General features: G+C 32.8%; 1 protein-coding gene across 3 annotated transcripts in view; it reads left to right on the forward strand.

Annotated features, from left to right (window-relative positions):
* LOC127866790 (protein mono-ADP-ribosyltransferase PARP14-like) overlaps window positions 1–23,324 on the forward strand; it is a 47,695-nt gene that overhangs the window by 7,068 nt on the left and 17,303 nt on the right. For 2 of the 3 annotated variants that reach the window (XM_052407596.1, XM_052407598.1), the window contains exons 2-8: window positions 2,658–2,770; window positions 3,556–3,741; window positions 4,192–4,307; window positions 6,273–6,579; window positions 10,876–11,124; window positions 20,022–20,261; window positions 21,611–21,767. In XM_052407596.1, the coding sequence (XP_052263556.1) occupies window positions 3,564–3,741; window positions 4,192–4,307; window positions 6,273–6,579; window positions 10,876–11,124; window positions 20,022–20,261; window positions 21,611–21,767 (1,247 nt within the window). In that variant the 5' untranslated portion in view covers window positions 2,658–2,770; window positions 3,556–3,563. The remainder of the gene's footprint in view (window positions 1–2,657; window positions 2,771–3,555; window positions 3,742–4,191; window positions 4,308–6,272; window positions 6,580–10,875; window positions 11,125–20,021; window positions 20,262–21,610; window positions 21,768–23,324) is intronic. The other variant, XM_052407597.1, reaches the window with a different exon arrangement.

A 23,324-nucleotide genomic window follows, 5' to 3' on the forward strand; every position in this document is an offset into this window, starting at 1 on the left:
TGTGTTATTAATATTTTCAAAATTTGAAATTAAACTAACACAATCATGTTCTGAATATGGACAGGCAATAATATCTACACTTTAACAATTTTCAATGAGTGATTTTGGAATATAAATTCTATCTAAACGACATGATATTGTTTCATTTGAGCATTTTCTATTCCAAGAAGTAATACTTTTTACAGGATTAATGTGTCTGTAAATATCTGTTATTTTAAATGCATTAATTATTTGCTTAAAGGGGCCTTTTCACAGATTTTGGCATTTTTTAACTTATTCATTAAATGCTTTATATCGATAAATGTAAACATTGGATCGTAAAAGCTCCAGTAAAAAAATCAAGAATAAAATTAAAAAAAGGAAAAGAACATTGCCCGGACTAGGTTTCGAACCAGTGACCCCTGGAGTCCTCCCAGAGTCCTGAAGTAAAAACGCTTTAGCCTACTGAGCTATTCCGCATAGTACATATGCTTGAAGTATTTTATACCTTATATAAGCAATCTTCGTAGTTTCACAAAATTTAACGACAAAAACAGAACTCTCCAAATTATTCAATCGTTTCGCGTTGCAACGCTTTATAATTTTTAGGTTTTAAAATCGTCAAAAGATGCATATACTGGCTATATTAGACCATGGTAAATGTTCAGTATTACTGTTTCCTCACAAATATCATAACTAAAACGAAAATTTGCGAATCTGAAACAACTTTTTTCAATTTTGTCAATTTACCAAAGCGTGAAAAGATCCCTTTAAAAACTTAACAACCTTTTACTGCATCAATTAATGGTCTTCCTATTTTATCTAAATCTGGGTTTAAAATTAAATTTAAATCTCCTAAGATAATTATTTTTTTGATGATACTAAATATTGTTTTATTGAATCGAAAAAATCATTTCTGTCACCAGGTTTATTTGGTGCATTAATGTTACAAATTTTAAAATAATCATTCAAGTATTCTATATCTTAAGAAATAAAACGGCCATCAAAATCAATTTGAAATTTAGAACATTTAATATTCGTATCAGTTACGATTATGCAATATCCGCATGAAAGGTTATTAGAAAAATTCCAAACATAAAATTATTCATTTGATATTAAATTATCTATTTGTTTGGACATTTTGTAATTATCTATATGAGTTTCTTGTGCATAATATGTTTATTTTATTAATTGAAATATAATCTTTAATGAAAATTTGTTTTTGTTTGGATCGAAATCCGTTTATATTTATAGTTTCTAGTTTTAACTCCATGTTCTAGTGTATAACTCAGGTTGTCAGGAAAAAGAAAAGATAGCGGCGTCCATGATTAAGTGTTAGGATAGGAATACCGATAATATTGTAAAAATATTTAAACCAGGTAGAAAAGAGACTAGGCTAACGATTTTGTAAACTCGTTGATGTAATGAGTGTACTGCGTACCGAAGTAATGTTGGAAATAGATGATAAATACGTTCTCATTTACCACGAGGAAATTGGAAATGGATTAAAGATGTACTGTTTCTGATTATTGTGTTTTAAAAAGGTGTTTTATAATGGATATAGATTGAGTATGTATAACAGTGAAAAGCGTTTACACACACTTGCATATGAACGTAATTTATACGTTAACATAAAATAAGAAATGCATTTATGCTATATGAGATTTTACAGTAATAGTATTTAATTGTACATATACACATACTGCTATTTACATAGATTTTCTTTATACATATGCTATATTTTATTACAAAAAGTATACAATATACTAAATAAATAATGTGAAAACATGATATTTTAAATATGCTAATATATCGATCACACAGATTGTTTATGTGATCGGTATATAAGCAAACATTATATTTTAATACATAAAATATAATGATAAATATATATAAATACAATTGAACTATTTACACTAGGTAATGTTATTCATTGATTTTTAACAGTAAATGGTAATTTAAAAAAGGGGTTTATAAAGACGTTGGTAGATTTTGACAAAGGTAGTCAATTAATTGAAAGGACATTTTGTTTATGTTTGTTCTTAAAATTAAATCAGCAGTGGTCATGTTCACGTCTTGTGAATCTAAATCGATTACCAAATTACGTTCTTCAAGATCTTCAATTTCTAACACAGCATATCTGTTTTTTGGTAAGGGAGACAATTCTTCAATATGTTCTGTATCACAGACTCTTTTAGAACCCGTAATCAAACCCTTGCGACCTCTCTTTTCTCCACTCACCTCTAAATCTTGCGCTTCCATTTTGCCCTCCTCCTTCTCTGTTGGTGTCTCCTCCTGTGTTGATATCTGCTTCTTCTGACTTTTTGCTTTATTTTTCTTGTTTTCAACGACCTGGAAATCATCTTTCTGTGCTGATGATTTTACAATCGTCACGTGTGCCACCTCCCTTACAACCTCTGTCTCTGAAACACTATCATTTCTATGATTGAATATGGCATTAACCTGTTGTGGGCATATATTAAGGACATGTCCCACCTCTTGACAAAAAAGACACAATGGTTGTCTTCCCCACATGGTAATTAAGTCCCTTGTGCCACATTCGAATGTTATTATGTATGGTATTTCCTCTGCCATATTGGAATCACACTCAAGTTTCATTTAGGTAAAACAATCGCATATATTGAAAACAATAATAACGATTTGCAATAACTTTTCAGCAGCAGCTAACACATTTGTGTTTGAAACACTGGTACAAATGTGCGTGAGAACTCCGGACTGTGATAAGGAGTGAAATTCACGGAGAAAAGACACACTCTGACATTCTCTCATGGTAAAGTAGCTTTCATTACTAAGGCTTTAAATTATTTTCCCAGTCTATGTTTTGAATTGAAAATAAAGGAACTTTCACCACATGACACTTTGGTGGATTGGATTTACGAATAGTTTTCAGAGCCTTAGGGATCTTAATTTGTTTGAATTAAAACAACGAACCACGGGAAAAAATGTCGAACGTATTGACATGTATTTCTTTCTTCACACCGTTAATGCGTGCAATGAAGCACTGAAAGAAAACAAGACAAAACAATACAGTGATTCCAACGAATATGTGTTTCTCTGCCCAGACTACATTGCCTACTTTGATGATGTATATTTAAAAATTTAATTTAATGTTTAATTCAATGAAATTTAGAATTGTCGGTTTGTAATCTATATTACGTTTGTAAAAGCATTACAAAGTGCATCAATAAAAAATAGTGTTAGTGTATATGCTATATGACAGAGTCTGGTATTTAGTTGACCGTACATTATTGCCGTACTTGTTCATGAACATCTAGAAGAAGTAAGCCAAAATTCATGTCATTATAAGAACGTTGGATAGCGTTATGATCTCTTTAGTGTATTACAACTTTGGCTACTTGCCTCCCATCGGTAAGAACCAACGGGTCATGTGGTAATGTATTTACATCAGGTTTTTCCGATTCGTTTATATTTCAGAGAGTTTTTTATCCAATTTCATTTTTTCCATGCTAAAAATCAATATGTTATTTGACGCAGCACACTTTTTTGGAACCCATACCCGTTTCAGTGATATATTTTGTATTTCTTACGCTTTAGTTGAAGTGATGGACCTGCTCCTTAGCAAATGCGTTATCCTGAAGAACCTCTCAGTAACCGCTAGTGAAGAAGATGTTAGAAAGTGCCTTAAACTTCAAAATTTAAGTGACGCATTCCATGACATAGAGCGTTATGCAGTGAATGACACAGATGTTAGATGGATAATTTTATTTAATACTGCTGAAGGTATGAGTATAAATAGATTCGATTTTTTTAATTATATTCAAACGTTATTTTATACGGCTGGAAAAATATATAGTTTTGAATTGTTTCACGTGTGTGCTGTTTTTTGAACCTGTATGCTGTGTCGGTCGGTTTGTTTGTCCAAAGTTGCATACAACTTCACATAACATACGTCACTGATATAGCTTTTAATGACATACTGTTCTACATATAAAGGCACGAACATGCAGTAAATAAAAAGTAGTATAATATACAGAAAATATAATTGTTTACTTATGTATTTTATATAATAAACAAGCGATTCGCTTGTAAATTGTGGTTGTCTTAAATAAAGTTGTGACAACATAACAATGGTGGTTGAAGAGCTGCAATATAAATATCCCGTTTTAATATTATTCTATGTAGTTATTAACAAACGATAATTACATTGTGTTGTTTGCGATTATCAAAAAGATGCGATGAAGTGTTTGCACACCAAGGAATGGGCTTACCAGAATGAAGAAATCCGTGCCTTAATCAAACCCGAGATATGTATAGAGAACCTGATTCCAGTCAGATGGTTGGAGCAGGTATATTACTGTAATGTTTGAGAAGATATCTCCAAAATCGCAATAGGAAAATTATTGTTCAATTTGAACAACAAGTAGACATAGCAAAACACATTTAAACATTCCCCTAATTGTTGCCTCTGTTCTGATTCCATGTTTATCTCGCTAGAGAACGTAATGCTTATCAAGATATTCGCGTAGGCGACTTCTCATGCGTGTACAATCAAAACGTTTGATAGATGTTTGTGGTAACGGGTGCGGAAAATAATAATATATGGATGTTTTTGACAGCGTTTAAACTAAAAAATTCCGTTTTTTAAACATTGCAACAGCATTTAAAAAATACATCTGCATTTCTGAAATCGTCGTCAAAATTGTGAATTTGCGATCTAATGACACTATTTAAGAAGGAAAACGAACCGCAACATATATTGGCTGTGATTGCGGGATTACCCCATGCTTAAATGCTGAACAACTCTACGTTTTTTTGCAGAATAAGGCCATGAGTTACTGCTGAATGACTCCATGATCTTTTGCAAAATAAGGCTACGATTGTGTGTAGACTAACAACATGCTATTTCAAAGAATAACATATTTTTGATATACTTCACTATCTATAGAAAACTACTGGTGGTAGTAGAATGAGAACTAATTAAAGTTAATAATAATACTGTATATTGCAGTTGAATCGTGAGCCTATTAAAATCCATACAAATTGTATAATTTTGACCAAAATGCATATGCAAGCCAAGTTAATATTATACGGAAAACCGGACATTATTGCTTATATTGATGTCTGACAGAATTGAAAAATAAGGATGACAAATGTGTATTTAGTAATATACAAGTACAATTAACTGTCATTGACATAAATAACAATGCAAACTGATGTAATATAATAAACTGCAGTGTATCACTAAAATATCAGTCAATTAAAAATACTTGTTATAGTATCTTATTGGGATTGTTTCAAGTTGTATAATACATAATAGTGTACACGTTGTATCTTCTATGAAACACTATTTAACCATTGATGGGTTTTCATACAAAAATACTTCTTTAAGTAAATTGTCAAATTTATCGTAATGTAAATTTAAGTGTGTCATTCAGAGATCACTTTTAATCAGATGAACATTTCTCATTATTATTAGAATCGCTGGCCTAAAATCATCAGTTGTTAAGGAGATCACTCCTTGTTATTGACTAGGGGTTGAAGTGTACACTCATGCCTCTGTATTTAACCACTTTATCATCCCCCAGTCTAAAGGTTCAATTGTTTACAAGGGTTTCTTTAAGAGATCATAACAAAATGTCCAACTGAAAGTTTTTTATAGATTGAATAAAATCTAGCTTTATTATTCCATGTAACAGAAATAATGCTTATCAGATTGAATATTACCTTGCAAGAAGAAAGATACCAATCACGCGAATTTGTGTTTATATACCGGTAATTAAATGGTGCATGGCAAAATTTAAATGCTGTTTAACAAGACGTTGTTTATAATAACTGCTTCAACTTATTACCATAAGATAAGCGGTAGATATGTCATTACAAAATCACAGACTAGTTTTTTTGTTAGATAATTGTTTTTTATTTTATACTATGTCAGCAAATCAAATACTTATTTCTCGCAATTAAAAAAACAACAACATGAAACCTCTTGCACACACATGTTTTGTGTATTTGTTTCAGCACAAAGCCAAAGTAAACTGTTGCCAAACTTGCATGTTTAGGTTTAACAAAATAGATCGAAATGTGTTAATATCTTCGATGCATCATGATGATGCAGGAAGGTGTGCGTTACGGGCATACATCATATTATACGTTGATGAATATATCGTTTAAACAATTTAATCCTTTAATATTGTACTTGAATATAAGAGAAGACTATTGTTTTACCATCTAGATTCATGTAATTGTAAATGTATTACTCCATGTGTGCAACATATAGTTTATAAGTGTAAAGTTTAGCTTTTATTTTTCAGATGCAAGAATCAGTGACAGGCGAAAATGCCAATGCAGAGTTGGAATATGTCCCAACACAATCATTTGCTCTGAGCGTTCTTATGACGTCTGATTCAGATAAATATTCCGACGTCGACATTGTCGAATCGGGTTCAGAATCAATGATCAGTAAAAAAGTTACCGTTACTGGTTTTCAAGTAGGTACGGCAAACGAAGAAATGAAATCGTTTTTCGAGAGTATATCCAGCTCAGGTGGTGGCAATATTGTTGCGTTTGATCTCAACCAATACCAAAATGTGGTCACTATTGAATTCGAACATCACAATGGTAAGTGAATATTGACTGAAAGAATAATAGCTGCTTACACACATTAATAAATAAGTGTAATCGTTTAGAAAAAACAAAACAACTAGATGTAAAACAACAATATGTACTTTGCTTATTTAAGTCTGTGTTAAAAGTCCGCGTACAATGTTGTTAGTACTAATAAATCATAATTTGATTGACGACTGCATTGTCTATTTAACGGTTTCTGAACAGCATCATATATATGCTATTTTAATATAGGCTGTTTCAACTTCGCATGCTGTAAAGTAGTTATGATTGTAACACATGCAGGCCTTCAACCGTTCCTATTTTTTCCTACTTTTCCCACTTTTTCCTACTTTTTTTATTTCCTTCCTACTTTGTCCTGTTTGTGCACTAAAACCTCTGTCTATTCATACTTTTTTGCTGGAGTAAAAACACAATTATTTGTAAGTTGTATTTTCAAAGTGTAAAAGCTGTAAAACTCACAAGTTTCTGTTGAGGAAAGGTGTGGCAAGCAGCTCCAGCCATCTGATGTTAACTAGTTTTAAAGGTCAGTATAGGAGTTATGATTATATAGGACTGCTAGTTGTTATATGGGTACAACTCCAAAAGCATCCAGAAACAATAAATGATATATTTAATCAAATGATGCACTGCTGAGGTTTATTGGTTAATTTCAAATAGACAATTCTAACATCAAATATTATTATCAAAAATAAAATATGATCAGGTTGGCCACACATTCTCGAAAACAGGGAAAATTATCAGGTAAAAAAATCCCTGCAGAGATAAATAAAGGAATTTCAAAATTTTGCAAAAAAGTGAATTATCAGGTAATTATACAAAAATTGGACTACTGGTATTTTGTTTTCCTGACATTCAACAGATATAAATCTTCAATACATGTATCTCAGGTATTGGTGCAAGCTTGAACATTTATATTTGCCTTTAAAATGTTGTGGTTCATTTGTAAATGTAACAAGTACATGTAACAATAAACAAACAAAAATTGTGGCGACTATGAGGATGCTTTCCATTTAAGTTTGTAAAAGGCCTTTTCACGTTTAAGGTTCATGGGGGGGATAAAATTCATTAAAACTTCGATTTGGTTTTTCTTCATTGAATGTGGTACAATATGGTCAAACTATATATCATTTTAAAGCTAAAGACGGATAGGATAACATAAACGCACTTTGACATTCAATATTTGTGTGCTTTATTCATATTTTGGTTTAAAACCAATATTTTTTTTCACTAATTTACAAAATCTCAATCTAAAGTTAGGAAGGATATGCACTACCTTAAGTTGAATAAATACAAAGCTATATACATATACAAGGTCAAGTTAGCAACAATTCACAGAAAATTATTGTCATAAAACAACAAATGAGTTTTTATTCAACTGCCTTTTTTGGATAAATATCCTAAACATAGTTCTAAAAATAACTAAAACGTAACTACTTTTTAAAAATCCAGGTATGGTGGATAATAAGAGTCAAAATTCTATTTTAAAGGCTTAACAATTTTATTATTTACCTCTCAACCAAATTGCAAATTTTAAACCATCTCAAATTGAAATAGATTGCAGACGACATATAAAATTGTAAAGGAATATAAAGAAATTGGCAAAACGATTGATTTTATATTTCGATTCCTTCTACCCATTTGAAAGCGTGGCCATCGCTGTGATCCGTAGAAAACGTGCAAAACAAATCGGTCGAAACCTAGTGCAGTGGTGAGAAAACCGGGTATGTGTATACACATACCTGAGATAACACATACTTATTTTGACAATTGGGTGGCAACTAGTAAAACAACTATTAACATTAATCAGCAAGATATCGCACTAAATAACAGAAATGACCACGTAGAGATATCATCACTTACCCTATTTCAAATATTTTCCAGCTGAAAATTGTCCCCCACACGTCTTTTTTAGTTAATTTGTATTGTTTTTCTGGAGCCGAAGTGCATCTCACAGAATATCCATCCAACTTCCGTTGTTTTCACTTTCGTTATAAAAACTCCGGTTAAAAGAATTATTTCTACTTTTAGATTGTTAAAGCGATGTATTATTATATATTATCAATAGAATAGTATACCGTGATGAATTACACGGAGTAACGTATCGATCTTTCTGTCAGTCTGTAAGCGTACTATTTTATGCGCAATAATAAAGTACATGTGATTCGACAACAATTGTAAACATTGGTAAAATGCTTCTTACATAGTTATTCTGTTGAGTGTTTATGAGGTCTGATCGTGCAGTTTGCAAACATCAACGGAAAGATTACAATCCAATGCATTTGTCATCGTCAACCGTTTGGAATGTCAATTAGGCGATGAGTGAGATTTTAGAATGTTTCTTTCTATTTTATTAATTTAAAAAATGGCTTCCCCCATGGTGATGAAATGACATGTGTTCGAGTTTTGATATTTCTAGATATGCAAACATTTTTGGCTATTTAAGCGTAACTTGCCCTCGTCAATGTCGATATTATTCACTTGTTATATAATTTTCCGCCGAAATACGTGGAATAAACATGATTCAGATTTTTGAAAATAATGTATATTTTAGTGTTAAAATCGCTTTGTATTTTGATTGATTTTGTGGATGTTATGATACGTTGATGTACAAAATTGGTAGCAGTTTGAAGGAAAAACATCCATTAAAGCATATATGTATACATTATCAATGTGGCACTCTTCCTTTAGTCAAATTTGAGTTCAATGCTAAGGGTCCCACATTTTTCAAAATGGAGCCTCTACATGAACCTTAAGTAAATTGACAAAATTTAACAAAAACTCGTTTCAGATTTGCAAACTGTCGTTGTAGTTATGATATTTGTGAGGAAACCGTAATATTGAACATTTACCATGCTCACAAATATCTATTATATGCATATTTTGACGATTTAAAAACTGGAAAATTATTAAGCGTTGCAACGCGAAACGATTGAATAATTTGGAGAGGTCTGTTGTTGTCGTTATATTTTGTGATACTACGAGGATTGCCTATATAAAGTTTAAAATACACCAATAATCGTATGAGCTCTGATGGCCGAGTGGTCTAAGCGATAGACTATTACTCCACCGGTCAGTGGTTCGAGCCCAGTAGAGGGTTGCTTTTTTCCTCCTTTTTTTCATTTTTTTTTTTCTTATTTTATTACTGGAGCTTTCTAGATCCAATGTTTGCGTTTATCAATATAAAGCATTTAATGAAAAACTTCAATACAGGCCAAAATCTGTGAAAAGGTCCCTTTAACCGATATTATTATAACTAATTATGTGCTTGTGTGTAAACAATATTGAAAAGCTATGACCAGCAAATGATGTTTAAACAAACATGCCATTTGCTGCAGCTTTATCTGTTTTCCTGTCACTTGCTTGTAACATTATCCTGGTTTAGGTGATGCAATTACTGCATGCTACTAATGTTCGAACAATACTTTTGTCCTAAGATTATATTTTAAAGAATGCAAAATATTATTTTGTACTTAATTATAGTTTAAATGAGGTTTACATGAACATTATATGGTATAAAGGATATAACATGCTCTGAATATGCTTCTGGAGTTGACCCAACTTATTTTTGTTTGTAGAATATTGTTATTTTGATAATGTGAACCTAAATATTTGACTCCTAACTATTGTATGGCATGTGTTATAATTGAGTTAGCTGGGTGCTGTGAGATGATCTCAATAATGCTAACAACATTATAAAAAACATGTTTCTGTAATTGTGTTACTAATAAAATGAAATAAAAAACATTTTAGACTGTGAGCATCGGATGGCTGCACCTTTCAACTACAGAAGCTTGTCATGTAACAGCAACTAAGAAATCTACATCAAATTAGCTTTCTGAATGGTGAGAATAATCATCTGTAAAGGTAAGAGTTGATTTACACAGATAAATAAGATGCGGATATCCTTCCTATTAATCCTTCTTTTTATTGATAATCTTCCTACTTTTCCTACTTTTCTTCAGAAAACCTCCTTTTTTTTCCTACTTTTCTATCGGACACCAGTTGAAGGCCTGCACATGTGTTATTGATGTTTGTTTTGCACAATCTAACACAATGTAAACAACTATATTCAGAAAAAAACGTTATAGTCCAATCAGAATTGTCTATTAAGTTTTAAAAAAGAACGTGCTACTGATTTTATGTCCAGGCAAACTGTACACAATCTTCACTGTATGTCTCTTGACTAATCATGAGTTTCCTTAATGAGTTTTGTCAGATCAAACTATATACACAGATAACTACAAAAATATTATAACACGTATATAATTGTAAATGTCGACATATCAGATGTGAATGAGGTCCTGCAGAAAGCAAATAAAGAGGGTGGCATCCTCTACAATCGTATGATGTTGAAAGCATCACCATTTATTGAGTCCGTAATAGATACGTCTAAGGTGTTGGTGAGCGGCATATCTGAACAAACTAGCGATGAATTAGCCGCTCTCTTTATGGAAGCAAAATGGCATATTAAGCCGAAGAAAATAGTCCGAGGAATACTGCCTGGAACAGCACTTGTTGAATTCAGCTCACATCCAGGTTAGACGTATTAATGTTTTAATCATTTTATATTTATATTAAGTGTTATGTTATAAATATAGTGGGTAAGTAGAAGAATTTCTCTATTGAAACAGTTTTTGGAATTTCATTGTCATATTGATTTATGAAACTGTTTGTTTTAGTGTATAATGCAATACATAATCTAGATTTTGAGTATTGATTAACAATATCCGCGGCAACATACATGTAAGCTTATCTTACAACCATGAAACATAACCAAATGTTGGAATAACTCTTATTTTATTGTAAAATATATAACGCCATTAATAGATGGCGTTTCACACGAACGTTATCTAGTGTTTTATAGTATTTGCTGCTTGCTCAACTCATTGATTATTTTTAGAAATAAAACAATATTTGTAAAAAAGTGGTTATTTATTACCTGTCACATATGCTTATAAAACCCAATTACACACGATTACGGCTGTTCACCTGCCGACAATTCCAATTTATGTATATTCCCTAGCAGTTATTAAGAGGTGATTTACTAGAATCAAATACATTGTCTGGACTTACGTGCGCCCCTCAGGCTATTGGGTGTTTTATACAGGGCATGTATAGCAAATTATAAAAAGTACCAACTGGAAATATCATAGATATATAGATAGTGATTTGCGAAAAGCCCACATCACACAGCACAATTTAATGTCATTAACTTGTGTATGTTTTTAATTTTAACACGAAAATATTTTAAAAAATAATCAAGCTTCTTACTTCAATAGATAGAACTGTTTTATTAATTGTTAATGCAGTTTACGTGAGGCGTAGCGTTCCTTTGAATACGTGTTTAGCTATTTCCCTTTGAAAATGGTATATTAACATTTGTTCGCGGGATATTGCAAAAACTAGATAAGGTATCAACCTTGAACATCAAAGGTAGACAGAAAGTGCAATGCCCAAAGCCAACACTCTCCTTACTATGGAAGGGAAAAGCCGCCAGTCCATGCATAATGTTAAATGACATTCTCATTGTTACTACTAGCATATGCTTTCTTATACATGGTAGTTGCAGTTTGCCTAGTTTCATTTGCGATGCAAACACTTCATATCATTGTCACATGTTGATAAGTTTATAATTACTTCATATATATCTTTACTTCGTGTGTGTTATTGACAACTGCAGTTAAACTTTTGGAATTTGTATGAATGCTTATTCTAACGGCGTTCTTTGTTTAACTGTGTGCATTTGGCTATGTTGCTACTGAATTTAACAAGCTGTTTATATCTTTGTAGACATATATTACTTCTTAAGTCGATTGCTAGTGCGTCTCTGATTTAGAATTAGTCTTCGGTTTTGCATACACCGCCATTATAAATAGTTCATAATGCGAAAATGGGAACCAGTACTAAAAAACCTAATTCCAGCGCAAATTGCAGCGTAAATTACTATTGCCGGGAGATCACTCTAAACATCAAAATCAAAATCTCCGGTATCAACCGTGATACATCGACTATCTCTGGAATCCTCCGTAAAAAAGCGGTGATAGGGTAAAACACTTTCTCGTCTACATAATGCTTATTGTTTTTCTTGGAGGTCATAATATACTAAATAGTTTCCCTTTATAATTCAATGTAAAAGCAACAACTTTAAGCGAAAATAAATGCAGCATTTTGCACATAGAGGCCCCCATAACCATACCTTTTCTTAAAGGCCATTCTAAGAGGAATCGATTTATGCAATAAAGATATGTCATGTTACAACGAAGACATTCACTTTTTAATTTCTACACCAATTCACTTCCAATTGATACTGACTATCTCTCATGACAATACAGTCAATCTCAACTATACATGGCCCCCCATTACCAACGCTGGGGTGCCCCCTGGGTCAAACATGCGGCGTGGGGATACGCGTCGGCCTCTGCCGCGCCATTTCTAGTTGTTGTTGAATTAAATATGAATTGCTATGAATGGAATAGTGAGAACTGTCTTTTCTTCTTTAGTATGGTATTGTTTATCATAAATACCAGTTTAATTTATCATCTATTGTGAATAGCTTTTTCATGAAATGCCAATTGTGTTGTTGTTGTTGTTTTTGAAAGATAATTGCATCTTGTTGTAAATAATGAATAAATCTTTTTTATTTGAACACTTACGAGATTTTCAATAAATAGCAAACCACTATTTTGTCATTGGATATATTTCTAAATTTAACGGGCATTGCTTTAACATTTGAGTCTGGCTCTGGGAAATTTGGACTCAATGCATGTGCTAAAAATGTTTTCTCAGATTAGCCTGTACCGTCAGCACAGGCTTATCAGGGACAACACTTTCCGGCAGAGACTTTTTTATCGAAAAATTCCATTTAGCGAAAATTTCATCACTGATTTGCCCTGATTAACACTTGATAAATACTGTAAACGTATAGAACTTCGTCGGTATGAAATTTCGTGGTTTAATAAAAATCAACAAATTCGTTGACACGTAATTTCGTGGATTTCAATTTTTTTGGGAATACTGACCGTAATAATAATTAAACTTTTATTAAAACAACCAGAGTAATAACGAAGCATAATCTGCTAATCTGTGTTGACAGCAAGACTTGGTGTTAATGTGCACTGAAGCATAAAAGTGTTGCCGAATGCCAATAATTGTCGAAAAGATCGATAAAGCGGCGCACATGTGGGTCCCTGCTTGCTAATTGCCATCAATGTTGTTTTGACAAAATGTGCAATTCTCAGCGCAATCGGTCTCTTAGTAGTAACAATTAAGTAATAAGGTACCCAAAATACACGTGTGAAAACCGTTATATCTCTTTTAACGTTAATTGGCACTAATTAATATAGGTGATAAATCTGCAAACTGTTAATTTGACGACGTCACGTAAAAAGTATTATTACCCAGACACTTATCAAGAAAACAACATATTGTATTAACTAGCATATCTCAATCAAACAATGTCTCTTTCAAAATGGTTGAAAACGGAAACAGTTCAGACACGTTCCCCTACTATAGCAGGATTGCCCGACCTTGCAAAGGCTAAGTCTATGACTGAAGCATTATTGACACAGGTCGCTAACAATGCAGTGGAAGAAAACATTTTCAATTCGAAAATATTTTTATTAATCAAGAAATTGTGTAATGTGACCTACTGAAGTGAAGTAATTATTACAAAAAACAAATATCTCGGATAACCGAAAACAAAAGAAAATGTCGGAAACGACATTCGGAAATGACCGATTTCGGCTAAAAGAATGTATAAATAATCGTTGGTACTTGCATTCGTGGTTCAGTGGATCAACGAAATCAACGAAAATTCGTACTACACGAAATTTAATGATTTTACAGTATGCATAAAGACCCATTTTCCCAGACCGAGGCTCAATTATGTTGTTGTTGTGTGTCTTGTAATGACTGTGGATGAAGCCATCTATCATGAAATAGCGTGTCAAAATAATCTAAATACTGAATAACCTTTTTTATAATTTTATTAGAAAATATATGTATTACATGGAATACTGGTTAAATAACTATTAGGATGAAACACACATTACATAAACATCATCTGAAAACAAAATGATCCCTCCGGTGCTGTTGCTAGTGTATCCCACACATACTGCTTATGATTAGACATTTGTAACTTTACCATGATCATACATTTGTTTTCAAAACAATCTATAAACTGGTGCAATATAAGTTAAAAACCTACATATACATGTGAGATTGCACTACTGTCTGTTTATATGTAAATGCATGGATGCACAATAAATAAACTGATTGTTACCTGTCAGTTTGTTTGCCAAACTTTTTTTACACATGTTAACTTCTTTCATGTAAAAGAAGTAATATATGGAAAACATTTTTGGTAGCTATTGTTGCTAGTGTTCACCTTTTACTTATAAAAGACATAGAAGAAGTGCGGAAAAGCACATAACCTCATTAAATGCTAGAATTCAGGGTCCTGTTTTAACAAAGATCTTATGACACTTTTTGGTTATGACTGAATATTCAGCTTACAATAAATAGGCATTTAGAATTTGTATGATCCTTAAATGAAGGGGATGCGAATATTGAAATAAATACAAATGATCCTTGCTCTGGGAAATTGGGGTTTAATGTATGTTCCTAAAGTGTCGTCGCAGATTAACTTGTACTGTCCGCACAGGCTTATCAGGGAAGACACTTTCTGGTTTTAATGAGATTTTTTGTTTAAAGAAAGTATTTATTACAAAAATCCAGTCTAGGCCGAAAGTGTTGTCCCAGATAATCATGTGTGGACAACATAAGCTAATCTGGGACGACACTTCACACACATGCATAAAGCCTTATTTTTTTCTAAATCTTAATAAAATACCACTTCAGATATTGGATACAGAGCAGCCAAATTCTTAGCAATAAAACACAAAGCACACTCTATTATCATTATCAGAACATCTAGACTGGTCTCTAAAGGTTTTTCTTGAGCTGCTTGTAGCTCCAGTTAATCTGATTCACCTCTGTGCTGGTGTCTCTCCCGAGTCTCATCTAGCTCCTTCAACAGGTGGTCATTAGTTGTAACCAGGGACCTGCATTTACAGTAGGGAAGTGAATGCAAAACATTTGTCTTGTTAAGTTTGAAATCATTTAATATTTAGCTTGACTTATGCAAGAGCTTAGGCCTTATTAAGAAACATGAAGTATATGCAATTCTATAACTTATTATAGTTATTGGCCTTGGATTTAAGGGCAAAAAACATTTTAATTCTATAACTGATACCATCAGAGTTACCGATATAACCTTTGCAGTTTGAATCTGACTCAACTCGATACACATGTTTATTTGTATACAGTACTTCTAAGTGCCGTGTTGTGAAATCTGATTTTCTGTATTGCAGCAATAGACGGGTACACTTGGGAATTAATTTTTTTAATTCGAAATTGTTTAAAATATCCTTAACTATGGAACTCAAACCATAAACCTTTTTAGAGTTAACTGCTAAAAGCATTTTTTCCTCATCATTAATTATGTAGGAGGTTTCCAGAACAAATTGAAAGTACAGAAAGGTCTTGTAAATAATAGTTAGGAAGTATTCAATAATAAATGGCTTCTTTAAGTTTACACAATAAAATAAGATGTATATGCATGAATAGTATGAAATAATAGACATCTTTACATGATAAAAGAATTAGTGTGGTATAAACTGTAGTTTCAAAATATCTAGCACAGGCCAGGGCCTACCTTATTACTCCTGGGTATAATAGTCTAGTGCTGGCACTGCCACAGTTCCTGTATTTGCATGTCCATGCCTCCTTCTTTTACTGTCGGGAGCAAAAATTGCCTTTGCAGCACTAGTGCTTCTAACAGAGGTAACTGATGCAGGTGCTGGTATTGTGTACTCCTGTCACTTGTGTTGACATTCAACAAGATTGCTGCCTGGCTTAAAAGAGCAGCTACTCTTTGCTGTTAGCTCATATCTGAGAATGTATTCATGTGAATTATTTTTTATCTATAAAAAACAAGTTACCAGTTTGTAGAATAATGATAGATTCGAGAGATAATAACTATTACGTAGTCAGATATTACACTTGCTGATCTAAGTTTCTACACTTTTTTCACAGAAATATGATTTATCTGCTTTGATCATCTAAGTACCATCTTTATGGGAAATCTTCACTATTGTCCTACATGTACTAACATCTTTATGTGTTTTTTTTTGTATGGTGTTTTTGCCCGTGTATTTAACTTACATTAAGGCAAAGATTCACTTAATTATGCTTCCTGGGTTTCACTAGTACTAGGCTAGGGCTCTGCAGTCTCGCCAGAGGAAACTCCTATGAAAAAAAAATCAGCACCGCATGTGGGAATCGAACTCAGGACCCCCAAGTTACAAACCGTAAACATTAACTGAGTCACTGAGCTACACATTTTAGATGCAAAGAAAAACAAGATCGATCTGCCATTAAGCGTATAAAAGAAAAATCTTCATTAAATGTGTCTGTTTGAAGACACCTGTTAGGTAACTGTTCAACCCGTACTGTGGTCAACTCAAACCCATTTTGGTCAACTTTTACCCTTTTTTTGGTCAACTGGTACCTATCCAAAGTCATCGCTTACCCAATATACAGAAATAGGTGTAAGATGGTCAACATATATTGATAATAGTATAAAACAGTATGAGAAATATAATTATTTGAAATGAAAAAGAGAAACCATTTAATTCAAAAAAACATAATTAGTTTTGTTCGTTAATGAGGTAACTGTGCATACTTATTTTCTCACGTTGCTTTCCATTTTAATTAGCTCTATATATGAATGTCCATGCCGTATTGGGGATAAACTAGTAAAAAACAATTATGATGAATAATTGGAATAAGATACAATTTTACCAACCTAGGTACGATTTGATTAGATAAAGACAGTGTTACGAAGATATGCGATGAAAATAGTATGAAAGTAATAGTTAAATTCAAACATGCCAACAGTTAGACGTTTTGATCATCGTTACCCACTTTGTTACAATGATACTATATGGGACGTTTGACAAGTAATTGAAAACAATATTACGTCCATTAACTTCAAATAGACCTTAATCACAAAACACATGACAACTCAACTTTCGAAATGGGGATTACTTGTAATCGTATGCAATTTACCTAATAAAACAGTACTATAAACAAGTAAACTTGACCTGAATAAGAACAGTGGAAAATACGTTCGAAACGACGCTGTAGAGTAATTCATCTGGTAGATATATAATACAACACCGTTATAAATATTAACCTTTTACGAAAACTACCGAAAACTACTGAAAACTCTGGTTCTCCGTCGTGCACGAATTCAGTATTACTCATGCATTCGTCTTAATGCATTCTGCATTCGGCTTACTTCATGTGAGCTGCTGCCTTGTGCGTATTCATTTCACTTAGTAAAACTTACAATCAATATGCCATTTTCTAGCATTACTAAGTATTGAAATGATAATTGTTCAGCAACAAGACGATAGCCACATGAACATTTTTACAGAAATAATGCATTTGTCATTTACTCGCAAGAATACATGATTAACATACATCGAGTAAACATTAAAAAGAAGTATGCAAACAATATTTCACTAACTGATAGAAACAAGCATAAAGATGCAAGGAAGACGCAGTTATTTTGTAACAAATAAAATAAAGCAAAATGCAATTTTCATTTAGCAGTATGCAATTGTCATTTAGCAATATGTAATTGTCATTTGGCAACATGAATGGACTGGCGGATATTCCCTTCCATACCTTTCTCATATGTTTCTACAGTTATTGCTCTTTGTAAAACAAATATTTATTAATTTATTTTTACAGTTTACGTGGGGAATATCTCGAAACCTGCAAAATGTGTATATTATCACCATAAAAATATAAAGCAAAACTAGCAATTATATTTGACAAAACTGTATGCAGGGATATTTCAGGCATGACAATGATAGTCCTTTATTTTACTGAGTGTAGAACGCATTCCCCAAACACTTCATATTTCCATCATTAATATCTTACACATCTTTATTATGAACATGCGTATAATAGAACACAAACGCGAATAACGAATTTTTATCAAGCTTATTCTAGCAGAAATCTTTTGTTTTGTTGTCCTTTATTAAAGCTTAACATCAGTCTTCTATTTTCGACAAGTCGACGTGCTCTCAAATATAAAGACAATGTCATTTAAAGGGGCCTTTTCACGTTTTGTTTAATTGACAAAATTGAAAAAAGTTGTTTCAGATTTGCAAATTTTTGTTTTAGTTATGATATTTGTGAGGAAACAGTAATACTGAATATTTACCTTGCTATAATATAGCCATTATATGCATCTTAAGACGATTTAAAAACCTGAAAATTATAAAGAGTTGCAACGCAAAACGATTGAAAAATTTCGAGAGTTCTTTTGTTGTCGTTATATTTTGTGAAACTACGAAGATTGCTTATATACAGTATAAAATACGTCTGCCATACATACTTGGCAGGATGGCCGAGAGGTCTAATTGGTAGAGTTTTTACTCCAGGACTCCAGGGGTCAGTGGTTCGAGCCCTGCTGAGGGTTACTTTTATTTCTTTTTTTAATCGTCTTCTTGATTTTTTACTGGAGCTTTTTAGATCCAATGTTTACATTTATAAATATAAAGCATTTAATGACAAACTTTAAAACATGCGAAAATCTGTGAAAATGCCCCTTTAAATAGCTCATTAGTTAGTCTTACCTATTTCATAGTTAACCACCAATAACCATTTAAGGAAAAGTTCCAAAGACCGTATATGTCCTTTGGAAACAACATTAGACGCACACTGAAATACACAGTAAACTAACAAATTAGGTCAGGTATTTCCGCCAACAAGCCAATAATTGTAACCCGTTATACTTTGAGATCCATTTTAACTAAGTTGCATGCATCGTCCATTCTCTGTGTACAATTCGCATTTAATTTTCACGAATCTTCACTCGCACTTTAAATGCCAAAACATATCCGTAAACGAATTTCGCTGCTTATATTTAAATTGTATTTGGGCGTACTGAGTGGACATTATACCAAATATTATCGGATTTATACAATTAGTAATTGTTTAATGTTTAACGTATTAAATCAGTGCGGTTGCTGATAAAGCGATGTGCACACAAAGACTGGTAAATTAGATTGTCAAAGGTAGTTATTTCTACGATAACACAACTACTGAAACTACAGTCACAAATCTTTGACTTTAAGATTAAGTTAGCATGTTCTCGCGAATTCGAATGTTTAGCTTCTTTAAATTTGCTGTTGATTGCGATTAATTGCTTTTTGCAACTTTTAAAGCTTTAACTATGTCTTATTTAATATACATTGTTTTATATTTAAACCAATGTCTGTCCTCTTGTATTCACACATAGCTTGCTGTTACTTAGATGTGTTATTATGTGTAATGCAGTTTATGATTTTTTGCAGACATCACTAAATTGAAGTCTATATGTAAGGATTATGCATGTGCTGATGCGTTATGGAACGTAAGCGTGGTCGAGATGTCGTCAAAGGTGTTGGTAACAGGCTGCTCTTCTACGACAACAGTAGAGCTTCTGGACCTTTATTTTGAGAATAACAAACGGAGCGGCGGCGGCGATGTACTATACGTTGAACCTCATCATGATTGTTCAAACGAATTCGTGATTACATTCCAAAGTAAATCAGGTAAATGTTGTGTATTTATTGACCGTTTTGTATGTGTTATATTCACGGAAAAGTCCACGAGAATTTATAGTATAGATTACAAACATTACTGTTTCTCTTGATATGATGAAACAGTTACCAACCCTCGATAATTTCTATTATTTAAATAAAATAATAAGTTCATGATATAGAACATATGACAGACATGATACATTGACAGTTGTACCACATGTTGAGCTCACAATCAACGAATATGATGTGTTATTTATCAGTCCATAACACATTGACAATTCAGTTAAAAGAAGCAGATATTTTTATAAAACGTACTATTCAGCACTCGCATTTTCATCTTAATAGCGATAGTGTATTAGTATAGATAAAATTGTGTTAATATTGAGATTTTTCTAAGAAACGTTTTATACAGTTTAATTTTTTTTGGCTTAACGCCTTAACCGTACAGTTTACTCAGAACTAAGTATGTTGTAAATTATTCATCCAACGCTTTTCGTACTTTTTGTCTCTTCACATGATTGATATTTTTGACAAAAAGGTCCATCCCATTTAAGCTCTTTAGGATTCTGTTTTATCAAAATAAAGTCCGCAATAGTATTTTCTACCTTAGTTTGACTACACGAAATGATATAATTTCCTGACAATGTATTCATGCGATTGTAGGCTTGAACTGCAAAGACTGTTCCGTGAAATAATATATATACTTTGTTTGGGTCCTTAATTAAATCAGATTTAAATGATCGTCTTCCAAAGCTGTTCCTAACGTGTCAGTTTAACAATGGTTACCAAAGCTCTCAATAAAACATGTTTACTCTTTGTATTTTTATATTTAATTTTCAGATTTATTAAAGGACTAATCTATCTTTGTTGCTCATTCATTTGAGGACAGAAATAATAATAGCGGTGGCGAAAATTTTCTATACGTTGAACCACATTTTTATCCCTCCAATGCAATTAGCTTAAAACACGAGTCATGTACCTTAGTTCACATTTACAGTACATATGTACAGTTATTGATCAAACATTTACGTAAATGTCCTCATCATGTGTCCTGGTTCGGAAGGTCGTTGTACGGGATTTCTGACCACCCCATGGTACATTTCGTGTTGTAGTCTCCATAACAGTATCGTTTTTTTATCTGTCTTGTTTTGGATCAGATGATGAGTGCCTAAATTTGATTTAAGCTGTATTGATATCTTAAGGTGTCTGTGCGCAGTTGTAAAATACAGCCCTAGGGTATCGACTCACCGATAAACATTTCTTTTTATAGTTATTTTCTTGTCGGTGTATTGCTTTAAATTATTGGAAAAGCAATCGATGTTACACGCATCAGCTAATTATATATTTTATAATAATAGATGCGGAAAGCGTGGTCAAGGAAGACAGGGCCCATGTACTTGACAACTGTAAACTTACCGTGTCTGTGTACTACCCTTGTTTGGACCGCGACCTTTCAGAGCAAATTACCATCCCAGAACCGGTGCTTATTGACGATCTTGACCAATATCGAGCAAAGTAAGATTCATGTGTATTGAACTTGTGTCACAAATGTGGCTTTATCTTTTTCATAAAGGGTCAAATCCCGAAAAGGTCGATGTATATAAGTTGGATGGGCTCATTTATGGGTTTTTTACTCAGTATTGTTTAAATTGATATTCAATTATTATAGCTTACACATAACAATTTACATTTTTTTGTCTGCTCTGGATTCGTTTACGACCTTTTAAAATATGCATTTGAATGAGACATGGATTATTACCTGGCTAAATTTTACTGCGGGACTACTAGTATTAGTTTCCGTAACCAATTCATGTCCCTCCATTAGCATTGCTTCATTAAATTAAAGATCTGAAACATATAAAGCGTTTCAAACGCGTTGCGATGGAATAATTTTTAGAGTTATTGCTTTCGTGGTATTTGTAACATTACGAGGATTGTTTATATGAAGTACAAAATACCTCTGTGATTTTATCAGCACCGATTGCCGAGTGGTCTAAATGCGAGACGTTTACTTAATGGTTCGAGCCCAGGTGTCGATTACTTTTTTCTTTATTTATTTTCAATTTTGTTTTATACTGGCGCTCTTCAATTCCACTATTCTATTTAATTGTCGAACGCTAACGCGTAAATCTTTGCTCCAAATACGCCGCATGAAAATACTTGAATGTAAGTTTGCACGTACATGTTTCATTCGGTGACTGTTATAAACAAAGCGCTGAAGGCAATGAATTTGTTCGCTGTTGTATAATCTTAGACGCAACTCAGTTTTCAAAATTATGTTATAGCTTTTTATATCGCAAGTTTGAAATGACCACAACCCATTCAATTTATAAAGAGTGTGTCTTAAAGCACAGGTCGAGATGTGTGTTTTTTTTTCAAATCATAGATACAGCTAATCAGTGTGCACAGGCTAATCTTATTTGACATGCATTAAGCCCCGTTTTCCCTGAAAGCAGCCAATATGATTGTACAGATTTCATTGATAAACACTAGACTGGCCAACATTGTTTTACAAGCTGTTAAATACACACTATGTAGTGTACCAGTGAGAACAGGCAGATGAGGTGGTTAGAACAAACGCTTTAAGCAATTGTCGTCTGCTCAATTTTACTGCAGTTATCCACAAAGGCAGTCATGGGTTTTGGTTCCTACCGTAGCTAAGCCATACTGATTTGCAAAATAGCGTCTGCATTACAAATAAAAATGAAGATCGTGGTGAGCACTTGGTATCCTTGTACAGAAATCACCGTAGATCAAAGGTCAGGTCTCGGTTACTTAAATAGAAAAATATTACACATATCATAATTCGGATAGAACATATTGGACTGTGAGTTTGCGAGTGGTCTGTGTCAATATTCTTCACCTTTTAATCCATGAGCAATTGTCTCAGTCCACAAAAAAATTACCGACTTTAAAAAAACGTGGATATGCTTTAAACATACGACTTGTTCACCTATTAAAAGGGATGAAATCATTATGCATAATCTTTTATTTCGACCGCGGTTAAATCTATGATGCGTTTTACCCAAATATAATAACACTTAATACTGAAATAACAAGAGCGAACGATCA

The sequence above is a fragment of the Dreissena polymorpha genome, chromosome 2 (genome assembly GCF_020536995.1).
Source record: "Dreissena polymorpha isolate Duluth1 chromosome 2, UMN_Dpol_1.0, whole genome shotgun sequence".
NCBI classification, from domain to species: Eukaryota; Metazoa; Mollusca; class Bivalvia; order Myida; family Dreissenidae; genus Dreissena; species Dreissena polymorpha.